Source organism: Rhinoderma darwinii, chromosome 2, assembly GCF_050947455.1.
Source record: "Rhinoderma darwinii isolate aRhiDar2 chromosome 2, aRhiDar2.hap1, whole genome shotgun sequence".
In the NCBI taxonomy this organism is placed as follows: domain Eukaryota; kingdom Metazoa; phylum Chordata; class Amphibia; order Anura; family Rhinodermatidae; genus Rhinoderma; species Rhinoderma darwinii.
In genome coordinates, this window is record NC_134688.1 from 2,482,190 (window position 1) to 2,496,334 (window position 14,145).

The 14,145-nt window shown below is 48.3% G+C and overlaps 1 protein-coding gene across 1 annotated transcript in view; it reads right to left on the reverse strand.

Moving 5' to 3' along the window:
• Positions 1-9,406, reverse strand: part of LOC142741953 (uncharacterized) — a 65,878-nt gene extending 56,472 nt beyond the window's left edge. Inside the window, exons 1-2 of the mRNA XM_075851275.1 lie at positions 8,612-9,406; positions 1,166-1,598 (exon numbers count right to left, since the gene is read on the reverse strand). Of these exons, the coding sequence (XP_075707390.1) occupies positions 1,166-1,539 (374 nt within the window). The 5' untranslated portion in view covers positions 1,540-1,598; positions 8,612-9,406. The remainder of the gene's footprint in view (positions 1-1,165; positions 1,599-8,611) is intronic.
• Positions 9,407-14,145: the final 4,739 nt, after the last annotated feature.

Sequence of the window (14,145 nt, forward strand, 5' to 3'; positions counted from 1 at the left end):
AGTGCGGAGTGTCTGTCAGGTTATTATAGGATGCAGTGCGGAGTGTGTCAGGTTATTATGGAATGCAGTGTGGAGTGTGTGTCAGGTTATTATGGGATGCAGTGCGGAGTGTGTGTCAGGTTATTATGGGATGCAGTGTGGAGTGGGTCAGGTTATTATGGGATGCAGTGTGGAGTGTATATCAGGTTATTATAGGATGCAGTGCGGAGTCCCTGTCAGGTTATTATGGGATGCAGTGCGGAGTCTCTGTCAGGTTATTATGGGATGCAGTGTGGAGTGTGTCAAGTTATTATGGGATGCAGTGCAGAGTGTCTGTCAGGTTATTATGGGATGCAGTGCGGAGTGTCTGTCAGGTTATTATGGGATGCAGTGTGGAGTGTATATCAGGTTATTTATAGGATGCAGTGTGGAGTGTATATCAGGTTATTATAGCATGCAGTGCGGAGTGTCTGTCAGGTTATTATAGGATGCAGTGCGGAGTGTCTGTCAGGTTATTATGGGATGTAGTGTGGAGTGTATATCAGGTTATTATAGGATGCAGTGCGGAGTGTATATCAGGTTATTATAGGATGCAGTGCGGAGTGTCTGTCAGGTTATTATGGGATGTAGTGTGGAGTGTATATCAGGTTATTATAGGATGCAGTGCGGAGTGTATATCAGGTTATTATGGGATGCAGTGCGGAGTGTCTGTCAGGTTATTATGGGATGTAGTGCGGAGTGTCTGTCAGGTTATTATGGGATGTAGTGCGGAGTGTCTGTCAGGTTATTATGGGATGTAGTGCGGAGTGTCTGTCAGGTTATTATAGGATGTAGTGTGGAGTGTATATCAGGTTATTATAGGATGCAGTGCGGAGTGTCTGTCAGGTTATTATGGGATGTAGTGCGGAGTGTCTGTCAGGTTATTATGGGATGTAGTGCGGAATGTCTGTCAGGTTATTATAGGATGTAGTGTGGAGTGTCTGTCAGGTTATTATAGGATGTAGTGTGGAGTGTATATCAGGTTATTATAGGATGCAGTGCGGAGTGTCTGTCAGGTTATTATGGGATGTAGTGCGGAGTGTCTGTCAGGTTATTATGGGATGTAGTGCGGAGTGTCTGTCAGGTTATTATGGGATGTAGTGCGGGACATGTGACTTGTCAGGTCACAGATTTTCAGGTTCCTCACCTCTGGAATATTTCTTGCAGATCTCCCTTACAGGTGGCGCTGTCAGACTCTGCCTTGTAGCCGCTGATCAGGGGGCTCATCTGCAGCTGCTGTGCCAGATTCTGTATGAAGTGATGTGGGTCGAGGCTGGTGTGGGTGTGCGCCTGGCAGAAATGGTACGCCAAAACCCGGGAGCTGAGTCTGGAACTCTTCCCAGCCTCTGAGGTTGGCCACAGGATCTCTGCACATAGAGCTGTCTTTCCTGCTCCAGGGGCCCCAGTAATAAGAATTCCCGGGGCCCGAGCCCCGCCAAGCCCCTCTAGGCAGTGTTGAAGCCTCTGGAGGGCCCATTCCCGACAATAGAAGGGCTGACCACGCAGATAACAGGATGTCATCTCACAGGGTGTACAGCGAACATAATGGTTGCCTCAAGTGAGATTATACAGCGAGGACACTGAAAATAAGACAAGGAGACACAATATAATGATAAGAGAAATCATAATAACAGCAAATGTGAACAGCATCCAAAAAACAAGTGATACAGAGAGAGAGAGCAGCCCGGAATCAGGAAGAGAGCAGCCCAGAAACAGGAAAAAAGCAGCCCAGAAACAGGAATAGAACGGCCCAGAGAGAGAGAGACAGAAGGATAGTGGCTCAGAAACAGGAAGAGAACGGCCCAAAAACAGAAAGAGAGCAGCCCAAAGAGAGAGACAGGAGGATCAAGCGGCCCAGTAACAGGAGGAGAGCGGCCAAGTATCAGTAGGAGAGCATCCCAGAATCAGAAAGAGAGCAGCCCAAAGAGAGAGACAGGAGGAGAGCAGCCCAGAAACAGGAAGAGAGTGGCCCAGAATCAGAAACAGAGTGGCCCAGGGAGAGAGAGAGAGAGAGAGAGAGAGAGAGAGAGAGAGAAAGAAAGACATGAGAGAGTGGCCTAGAAAAAGGAAGAGAGCAGCCCAGAGAGAGAGACAGGAGAAGAGAGCATACCCAGAAACAGGAAGAGAGCGGCCCAGAAACAGGAAGAGAGCGGCCCAGAAACAGGAAGAGAGCGGCCCGGAAATAGGAAGAGAGGAGCGGCCCGGAAACAGGAAGAAAGCAGTCCAGAAACAGGAAGAGAACAGACCCAGAAACAGGAAGAGAACAGACCCAGAAACAGGAAGAGAACAGCCCAGAGAGAGAGAGACAGGAGAAGAGAGCAGACGCAGAAACATGAAGAGAGTCAGGAGGAGAGAGCAGCTCAGAAACAGGAAGAGAGCGGCCCAGAAACAGGAAGAGAGCGGCCCAGAGGGAAAGACAGGAGGAGAGCGGCCCAGAAACAGGAAGAGAACAGCCCAGAGAGAGAGAGAGAGAGAGAGAGAGACAGGAGAAGAGAGCAGACGCAGAAACAGGAAGAGAGTCAGGAGGAGAGAGCAGCCCAGAAACAGGAAGAGAGTCAGGAGGAGAGAGCAGACGCAGAAACAGGAAGAGAGTCAGGAGGAGAGAGCAGACGCAGAAACAGGAAGAGAGTCAGGAGGAGAGAGCAGCCCAGAAACAGGAAGACAGCGGCCCAGAGGGAAAGACAGGAGGAGAGCGGCCCAGAAACAGGAAGAGAGCGGCCCAGAAACAGGAAGAGAGCGGCCCAGAGGGAAAGACAGGAGGAGAGCGGCCCAGAAACAGGAAGAGAGCGGCCCAGAAACAGGAAGAGAGCGGCCCAGAGGGAAAGACAGGAGGAGAGCGGCCCAGAAACAGGAAGAGAACAGCCCAGAAATAAGAAGAGAGCGGCCCAGAGAGAAAGACAGGAGGCGAAAGCGGTCCAGAAACAGGAAGAGAGCGGCCCAGAGAGACACAGAAGGAGAGATTGTGGCAGAAAGAGAAAGAAAGGAGAGCAGCAGATTGGGAGAGGGGCCCGGGAGAGGCATGAGCCGGGAGCGGTAGGGGGAGAGCTCCTTTATGCCGGGGTCTGTTTTATACATTGACCGGCAGCTTAGTCTGGCACCGGGTGCGGGGACTAATATCTGGGGTTCAGGTTCCTGCAGATGTGTCAGTCACCTCTGGGGTCACAAGCAGGAAGCGCATGACAGACATGACAGGACCTGTCACAGAGGTGCGGAGGGAGCCAGCAGGAGAGGGGGGCTGCGGGGGAAGACGAGGGGCGAGGACTGCAGCACCTATGTAATAATATATGGGGCGTACAGAACAGCAGCTATGGGGTGCAGACTCCTGATAAGTGGGGTGCAATGTCTTTATTATTGAGGTGTAGGAGGTAACGGGGTGCAATGTCTTTATTATTGAGGTGTAGGAGGTAACGGGGTGCAATGTCTTTATTACTGAGGTGTAGCAGGTAACGGGGTGCAATGTCTTTATTATTGAGGTGTAGCAGGTAACGGGGTGCAATGTCTTTATAATTGAGGTGTAGCAGGTAACGGGGTGCAATGTCTTTATTATTGAGGTGTAGCAGGTAACGGGGTGCAATGTCTTTATTACTGAGGTGTAGCAGGTAACGGGGTGCAATGTCTTTATTATTGAGGTGTAGGAGGTAACGGGGTGCAATGTCTTTATTATTGAGGTGTAGGAGGTAACGGGGTGCAATGTCTTTATTATTGAGGTGTAGGAGGTAACGGGGTGCAATGTCTTTATTATTGAGGTGTAGCAGGTAACGGGGTGCAATGTCTTTATTATTGAGGTGTAGCAGGTAACGGGGTGCAATGTCTTTATTATTGAGGTGTAGCAGGTAACGGGGTGCAATGTCTTTATTATTGAGGTGTAGCAGGTAACGGGGTGCAATGTCTTTATTATTGAGGTGTAGGAGGTAACGGGGTGCAATGTCTTTATTACTGAGGTGTAGCAGGTAACGGGGTGCAATGTCTTTATTATTGAGGTGTAGCAGGTAACGGGGTGCAATGTCTTTATTATTGAGGTGTAGCAGGTAACGGGGTGCAATGTCTTTATTATTGAGGTGTAGGAGGTAACGGGGTGCAATGTCTTTATAATTGAGGTGTAGCAGGTAACGGGGTGCAATGTCTTTATTATTGAGGTGTAGGAGGTAACGGGGTGCAATGTCTTTATTATTGAGGTGTAGCAGGTAACGGGGTGCAATGTCTTTATTACTGAGGTGTAGCAGGTAACGGGGTGCAATGTCTTTATTATTGAGGTGTAGGAGGTAACGGGGTGCAATGTCTTTATTATTGAGGTGTAGCAGGTAACGGGGTGCAATGTCTTTATTATTGAGGTGTAGGAGGTAACGGGGTGCAATGTCTTTATTATTGAGGTGTAGCAGGTAACGGGGTGCAATGTCTTTATTATTGAGGTGTAGCAGGTAACGGGGTGCAATGTCTTTATTATTGAGGTGTAGCAGGTAACGGGGTGCAATGTCTTTATTATTGAGGTGTAGCAGGTAACGGGGTGCAATGTCTTTATTATTGAGGTGTAGGAGGTAACGGGGTGCAATGTCTTTATTATTGAGGTGTAGGAGGTAACGGGGTGCAATGTCTTTATTATTGAGGTGTAGCAGATAACGGGGTGCAATGTCTTTATAATTGAGGTGTAGCAGGTAACGGGGTGCAATGTCTTTATTACTGAGGTGTAGCAGGTAACGGGGTGCAATGTCTTTATTATTGAGGTGTAGCAGGTAACGGGGTGCAATGTCTTTATTATTGAGGTGTAGGAGGTAACGGGGTGCAATGTCTTTATTACTGAGGTGTAGGAGGTAACGGGGTGCAATGTCTTTATAATTGAGGTGTAGCAGGTAACGGGGTGCAATGTCTTTATTATTGAGGTGTAGCAGGTAACGGGGTGCAATGTCTTTATTACTGAGGTGTAGGAGGTAACGGGGTGCAATGTCTTTATTATTGAGGTGTAGCAGGTAACGGGGTGCAATGTCTTTATTATTGAGGTGTAGCAGGTAACGGGGTGCAATGTCTTTATTACTGAGGTGTAGGAGGTAACGGGGTGCAATGTCTTTATTATTGAGGTGTAGCAGGTAACGGGGTGCAATGTCTTTATTATTGAGGTGTAGCAGGTAACGGGGTGCAATGTCTTTATTACTGAGGTGTAGCAGGTAACGGGGTGCAATGTCTTTATTACTGAGGTGTAGCAGGTAACGGGGTGCAATGTCTTTATAATTGAGGTGTAGCAGGTAACGGGGTGCAATGTCTTTATTATTGAGGTGTAGCAGGTAACGGGGTGCAATGTCTTTATTATTGAGGTGTAGCAGATAACGGGGTGCAATGTCTTTATAATTGAGGTGTAGCAGGTAACGGGGTGCAATGTCTTTATTATTGAGGTGTAGGAGGTAACGGGGTGCAATGTCTTTATTACTGAGGTGTAGGAGGTAACGGGGTGCAATGTCTTTATTATTGAGGTGTAGGAGGTAACGGGGTGCAATGTCTTTATTACTGAGGTGTAGCAGGTAACGGGGTGCAATGTCTTTATTACTGAGGTGTAGCAGGTAACGGGGTGCAATGTCTTTATTATTGAGGTGTAGCAGGTAACGGGGTGCAATGTCTTTATTATTGAGGTGTAGCAGGTAACGGGGTGCAATGTCTTTATTATTGAGGTGTAGGAGGTAACGGGGTGCAATGTCTTTATTATTGAGGTGTAGGAGGTAACGGGGTGCAATGTCTTTATTACTGAGGTGTAGGAGGTAACGGGGTGCAATGTCTTTATAATTGAGGTGTAGCAGGTAACGGGGTGCAATGTCTTTATTATTGAGGTGTAGCAGGTAACGGGGTGCAATGTCTTTATTACTGAGGTGTAGGAGGTAACGGGGTGCAATGTCTTTATTACTGAGGTGTAGCAGGTAACGGGGTGCAATGTCTTTATTATTGAGGTGTAGCAGGTAACGGGGTGCAATGTCTTTATTACTGAGGTGTAGGAGGTAACGGGGTGCAATGTCTTTATTATTGAGGTGTAGCAGGTAACGGGGTGCAATGTCTTTATTATTGAGGTGTAGCAGGTAACGGGGTGCAATGTCTTTATTACTGAGGTGTAGGAGGTAACGGGGTGCAATGTCTTTATTATTGAGGTGTAGCAGATAACGGGGTGCAATGTCTTTATAATTGAGGTGTAGCAGGTAACGGGGTGCAATGTCTTTATTATTGAGGTGTAGCAGGTAACGGGGTGCAATGTCTTTATTATTGAGGTGTAGCAGGTAACGGGGTGCAATGTCTTTATTACTGAGGTGTAGGAGGTAACGGGGTGCAATGTCTTTATTATTGAGGTGTAGCAGATAACGGGGTGCAATGTCTTTATAATTGAGGTGTAGCAGGTAACGGGGTGCAATGTCTTTATTACTGAGGTGTAGCAGGTAACGGGGTGCAATGTCTTTATTATTGAGGTGTAGCAGATAACGGGGTGCAATGTCTTTATTATTGAGGTGTAGCAGGTAACGGGGTGCAATGTCTTTATTATTGAGGTGTAGCAGATAACGGGGTGCAATGTCTTTATAATTGAGGTGTAGCAGGTAACGGGGTGCAATGTCTTTATTATTGAGGTGTAGGAGGTAACGGGGTGCAATGTCTTTATTACTGAGGTGTAGGAGGTAACGGGGTGCAATGTCTTTATTATTGAGGTGTAGGAGGTAACGGGGTGCAATGTCTTTATTACTGAGGTGTAGGAGGTAACGGGGTGCAATGTCTTTATTATTGAGGTGTAGGAGGTAACGGGGTGCAATGTCTTTATTACTGAGGTGTAGCAGGTAACGGGGTGCAATGTCTTTATTACTGAGGTGTAGCAGGTAACGGGGTGCAATGTCTTTATTATTGAGGTGTAGCAGGTAACGGGGTGCAATGTCTTTATTATTGAGGTGTAGCAGGTAACGGGGTGCAACACAGGCAGAAAATGGGAGCGAGAAGGAAAGGTGATGTAGAGTAAAGTTGGGGAGCTGCGGTCACCTGTGGGAAGCTGCTGTCACCTATGGGGAGCTGCTGTCACCTGTGGGGAGCTGCGGTCACCTGTGGGAAGCTGCGGTCACCTGTGGGGAGCTGCGGTCACCTGTGGGGAGCTGCTGTCACCTCTGGGGAGCTGCTGTCACATATGGGGAGCTGCTGTCACCTGTGGGGAGCTGCTGTCACCTGTGGGGAGCTGCTGTCACCTGTGGGAAGCTGCGGTCACCTGTGGGGAGCTGCTGTCACCTGTGGGGAGCTGCGGTCACATATGGGGAGCTGCGGTCACCTGTGGGAAGCTGCGGTCACCTGTGGGAAGCTGCGGTCACCTGTGGGAAGCTGCGGTCACCTGTGGGGAGCTGCTGTCACCTGTGGGGAGCTGCTGTCACCTGTGGGGAGCTGCTGTCACCTGTGGGAAGCTGCGGTCACCTGTGGGAAGCTGCGGTCACCTGTGGGAAGCTGCGGTCACCTGTGGGGAGCTGCTGTCACCCGTGGGGAGCTGCGGTCACCCGTGGGGAGCTGCTGTCACCCGTGGGGAGCTGCTGTCACCCGTGGGGAGCTGCGGTCACCCGTGGGGAGCTGCGGTCACCCGTGGGGAGCTGCGGTCACCCGTGGGGAGCTGCTGTCACCTGTGGGGAGCTGCTGTCACCTGTGGGAAGCTGCGGTCACCTGTGGGGAGCTGCTGTCACCTGTGGGGAGCTGCGGTCACCTGTGGGAAGCTGCGGTCACCTGTGGGAAGCTGCGGTCACCTGTGGGGAGCTGCTGTCACCTGTGGGGAGCTGCTGTCACCTGTGGGGAGCTGCGGTCACCTGTGGGGAGCTGCGGTCACCTGTGGGGAGCTGCGGTCACCTATGGGGAGCTGCGGTCACCTGTGGGAAGCTGCGGTCACCTGTGGGGAGCTGCTGTCACCTGTGGGGAGCTGCTGTCACCTGTGGGAAGCTGCTGTCACCTATGGGGAGCTGCTGTCACCTGTGGGGAGCTGCGGTCACCTGTGGGGAGCTGCGGTCACCTGTGGGGAGCTGCGGTCACCTGTGGGGAGCTGCGGTCACCTGTGGGGAGCTGCGGTCACCTGTGGGAAGCTGCGGTCACCTGTGGGGAGCTGCTGTCACATATGGGGAGCTGCTGTCACCTGTGGGAAGCTGCTGTCACCTATGGGGAGCTGCTGTCACATATGGGAAGCTGCTGTCACCTGTGGGGAGCTGCGGTCACCTGTGGGGAGCTGCGGTCACCTGTGGGAAGCTTCGGTCACCTGTGGGGAGCTGCGGTCACCTGTGGGGAGCTGCTGTCACATATGGGGAGCTGCTGTCACATATGGGGAGCTGCTGTCACCTGTGGGGAGCTGCTGTCACCTGTGGGGAGCTGCTGTCACCTGTGGGGAGCTGCTGTCACCTGTGGGAAGCTGCGGTCACCTATGGGGAGCTGCTGTCACCTGTGGGGAGCTGCGGTCACCTGTGGGGAGCTGCGGTCACCTGTGGGGAGCTGCGGTCACCTGTGGGAAGCTGCGGTCACCTGTGGGAAGCTGCGGTCACCTGTGGGGAGCTGCTGTCACCTGTGGGGAGCTGCGGTCACCTGTGGGGAGCTGCGGTCACCTGTGGGAAGCTGCGGTCACCTGTGGGGAGCTGCGGTCACTTTCTGTCCTTCTCTTCTGGTCATGCTGTTCGGGGCGCAGTCTCTTCCTCTGTGAGCAGCGGTCTCTCCATGGTGTGGCTTTTAGTGTTCACTTCCAATGAAGTCTATTACACTGTGGTCACTCCAAAAGCAGCAGTCTCTTTACTCAGTCCTCAATTCCTTTACACTCGCATCACACAGCGGACTGCACTCTCAGGTCTCACACAACTTCTCTCCTCTTACTCTCATGCACTCAGCTGTTTCTGCTGCACTCACTTCCAACACTCTCTTCTTCCTCCCTGCACTCTCTCTCCTGCACCCTGTCCACTTCCTCCAGAAGTCTCTTCTCTCTCTCTCTCCTGCACCCTGTCCACTTCCTCCAGAAGTCTCTTCTCTCTCTCTCTCTCTCTCCTGCACCCTGTCCACTTCCTCCAGAAGTCTCTTCTCTCTCTCTCTCTCCTGCACCCTGTCCACTTCCTCCAGAAGTCTCTTCTCTCTCTCTCTCTCCTGCACTCTGTCCACTTCCTCCAGCAGTCTCTCTCTCTCTCTCTCTCGTGTCTCTCTCTCTCTCTCTCTCTCTCCAGCAGTCTCTGTGCCCGGGGGTGACAGGAGGTTCCGCCTCTCATTCCTGTACAAGCCTCAGCCCCGTGTGATGTATCCAGCGCTGTCCCCGTCATCCCAGCATTCCAAGCCCCAACTGACTGTCCCTTCCGCCCGCGACTAAAAACTGATACATTGTATCAACTTCCTATAAACACTCCGGCACAGACACAAAGTATCCAAGAGACTGGATCACACATGATAGGATTAGATACACAGCTCAGAGACTGGATTACACATGATAGGATTAGATACACAGCTCAGAGACTGGATCCCACGTGATAGGATTAGATACACAGCTCAGCAGACAGTATCACACATGGTAGGATTAGATACACGGCTCAGCAGACAGTAACACACATGATAGGATTAGATACACAGCTCAGCAGACAGTATCACACATGATGGGATTAGATACACAGCTCAGCAGACAGTATCACACATGATAGGATTAGATACACAGCTCAGCAGACAGTATCACACATAATAGGATTAGATACACAGCTCAGTAGACAGTATCACACATGATAGGATTAGATACGGAGCTCAGCAGACAGTATCACACATGACAGGATTAGATACACAGCTCAGCAGACAGTATCACACATGATAGGATTAGATACACAGCTCAGTAGACAGTATCACACGTGATCGGATTAGATACAGGACTCAGCAGACAGTATCACACATGACAGGATTAGATACACAGCTCAGCAGACAGTATCACACATGATAGGATTAGATACACAGCTCAGCAGACAGTATCACACATAATAGGATTAGATACACAGCTCAGTAGACAGTATCACACATGATAGGATTAGATACAGAGCTCAGCAGGCAGTATCATACATGATAGGATTAGATACAGGGCTTAGCAGACAGTATCACACATGATAGGATTAGATACACAGCTCAGCAGACAGTATCACACATGATGGGATTAGATACACAGCTCAGCAGACAGTATCACACATGATAGGATTAGATACACAGCTCAGCAGACAGTATCACACATGATAGGATTAGATACACAGCTCAGCAGACCGTATCACACATGATAGGATTAGATACACCAGCTCAGCAGACAGTATCACACATGATAGGATTAGATACACGGCTCAGCAGACAGTATCACACATGATAGGATTAGATACAGGGCTCAGCAGGCAGTATCACACAGGATAGGATTAGATACAGGGATCAGCAGACAGTATCACACATGATAGGATTAGATACAGCAGCTCAGCAGACAGTATCACACATGATAGGATTAGATACACAGCTCAGCAGACAGTATCACACATGATGGGATTAGATACACAGCTCAGCAGACAGTATCACACATGATAGGATTAGATACACAGCTCAGCAGACAGTATCACACATGATAGGATTAGATACACAGCTCAGCAGGCATTATCACACATGATGGGATTAGATACACAGCTCAGAGACAGTATCACACGATAGGATTAGATACAGAGCTCTGCAGGCAGTATCACACATGATAGGATTAGATACACAGCTCAGCAGGCAGTATCACACATGATGGGATTAGATACACAGCTCAGAGACAGTATCACACAATAGGATTAGATACAGAGCTCTGCAGGCAGTATCACACATGATAGGATTAGATACACAGCTCAGCAGACAGTATCACACATGATAGGATTAGATACACAGCTCAGCAGACAGTATCACACATGATAGGATTAGATACACAGCTCAGCAGACAGTATCACACATGATAGGATTAGATACACAGCTCAGCAGACAGTATCACACATGATAGGATTAGATACACAGCTCAGCAGACAGTATCACACATGATAGGATTAGATACACAGCTCAGCAGACAGTATCACACATGATAGGATTAGATACACAGCTCAGCAGACAGTATCACACATGATAGGATTAGATGCACAGCTCAGCAGACAGTATCACACATGATAGAATTAGATACACAGCTCAGCAGACAGTATCACACATGATGGGATTAGATACAGAGCTCCGCAGGCAGTATCACACATGATAGGATTAGATACACAGCTCAGCAGACAGTATCACACATGATAGGATTAGATACACAGCTCAGCAGGCAGTATCACACATGATGGGATTAGATACACAGCTCAGAGACAGTATCACACGATAGGATTAGATACAAAGCTCTGCAGCCAGTATCACACATGATAGGATTAGATACACAGCTCAGCAGACAGTATCACACATGATGGGATTAGATACAGAGCTCTGCAGCCAGTATCACACATGATAGGATTAGATACACAGCTCAGCAGACAGTATCACACATGATAGGATTAGATACACAGCTCAGCAGACAGTATCACACATGATAGGATTAGATACACAGCTCAGCAGACAGTATCACACATGATGGGATTAGATACACAGCTCAGCAGACAGTATCACACAAGATAGGATTAGATACACAGCTCAGCAGGCAGTATCACACATGAGAGGATTAGATACACAGCTCATCAGACAGTATCACACATGATAGGATTAGATACACAGCTCAGTAGACAGTATCACACATGATAGGATTAGATACAGAGCTCAGCAGGCAGTATCACACATGATAGGATTAGATACACAGCTCAGCAGGCAGTATCACACATGATGGGATTAGATACAAAGCTCAGCAGACAGTATCACACAATAGGATTAGATACAGAGCTCTGCAAACAGTATCACACATGATAGGATTAGATACACAGCTCAGCAGACAGTATCACACATGATAGGATTAGATACACAGCTCAGCAGACAGTATCACACATGATGGGATTAGATACACAGCTCAGCAGACAGTATCACACATGATAGGATTAGATACACAGCTCAGCAGACAGTATCACACATGATAGGATTAGATACACAGCTCAGCAGGCAGTATCACACGATAGGATTAGATACACAGCTCAAAGACAGTATCACACGATAGGATTAGATACAGAGCTCTGCAGGCAGTATCACACATGATAGGATTAGATACACAGCTCAGCAGACAGTATCACACATGATAGGATTAGATACACAGCTCAGCAGACAGTATCACACATGATAGGATTAGATACACAGCTCAGCAGGCATTATCACACATGATGGGATTAGATACACAGCTCAGAGACAGTATCACACGATAGGATTAGATACACAGCTCAGTAGACAGTATCACACACGATAGGATTAGATACAGAGCTCTGCAGGCAGTATCACACATGATAGGATTAGATACACAGCTCAGCAGGCAGTATCACACATGATAGGATTAGATACACAGCTCAAAGACAGTATCACACGATAGGATTAGATACAGAGCTCTGCAGGCAGTATCACACATGATAGGATTAGATACACAGCTCAGCAGGCAGTATCACACATGATAGGATTAGATACACAGCTCAGCAGACAGTATCACACATGATAGGATTAGATACACAGCTCAGCGGACAGTATCACACATGATAGGATTAGATACACAGCTCAGCAGACAGTATCACACATAATAGGATTAGATACACAGCTCAGCAGACAGTATCACACATGATAGGATTAGATACACAGCTCAGCGGACAGTATCACACATGATAGGATTAGATACACAGCTCAGCAGACAGTATCACACATAATAGGATTAGATACACAGCTCAGCAGACCGTATCACACATGATGGGATTAGATACACAGCTCAGCAGACAGTATCACACATGATAGAATTAGATACACAGCTCAGCAGACAGTATCACACATGATGGGATTAGATACAGAGCTCCGCAGGCAGTATCACACATGATAGGATTAGATACACAGCTCAGCAGACAGTATCACACTTGATAGGATTAGATACACAGCTCAGCAGGCAGTATCACACATGATTGGATTAGATACACAGCTCAGAGACAGTATCACACGATAGGATTAGATACAGAGCTCTGCAGACAGTATCACACATGATGGGATTAGATACAGAGCTCTGCAGCCAGTATCACACATGATAGGATTAGATACACAGCTCAGCAGACAGTATCACACATGATGGGATTAGATACAGAGCTCCGCAGGTAGTATCACACATGATAGGATTAGATACACAGCTCAGCAGACAGTATCACACATGATGGGATTAAATACAGAGCTCAGCAGACAGTATCACACATGATAGGATTAGATACACAGCTCAGCAGACAGTATCACACATGATAGGATTAGATACAGGACTCAGCAGACAGTATCACACATGATAGGATTAGGTACACAGCTCAGCAGACAGTATCACACATGGTAGGATTAGATACAGTGGCTCAGCAGACAGTATCACACATGATAGGATTAGATACACAGCTCAGCAGACAGTATCACACATGATAGGATTAGATACATAGCTCAGCAGACAGTATCACACATGATGGGATTAGATACAGAGCTCCGCAGGCAGTATCACACATGATAGGATTAGATACACAGCTCAGCAGACAGTATCACACATGATAGAATTAGATACACAGGTCAGCAGACAGTATCACACATGATAGGATTAGATACACGGCTCAGCAGACAGTATCACACATGATATGATTAGATACACAGCTCAGCAGACGGTATCACACATGATGGGATTAGATACACAGCTCAGCAGACAGTATCACACATGATAGAATTAGATACACAGGTCAGCAGTCAGTATCACACATGATGGGATTAAATACACAGCTCAGCAGACAGTATCACACATGATAGGATTAGATACACAGCTCAGCAGACGGTATCACACATGATAGGATTAGATACCCAGCTCAGCAGACAGTATCACACATGATAGGATTAGATACAGAGCTCCGCAGGCAGTATCACACATGATGGGATTAGATACAGAGCTCCGCAGGCAGTATCACACATGAT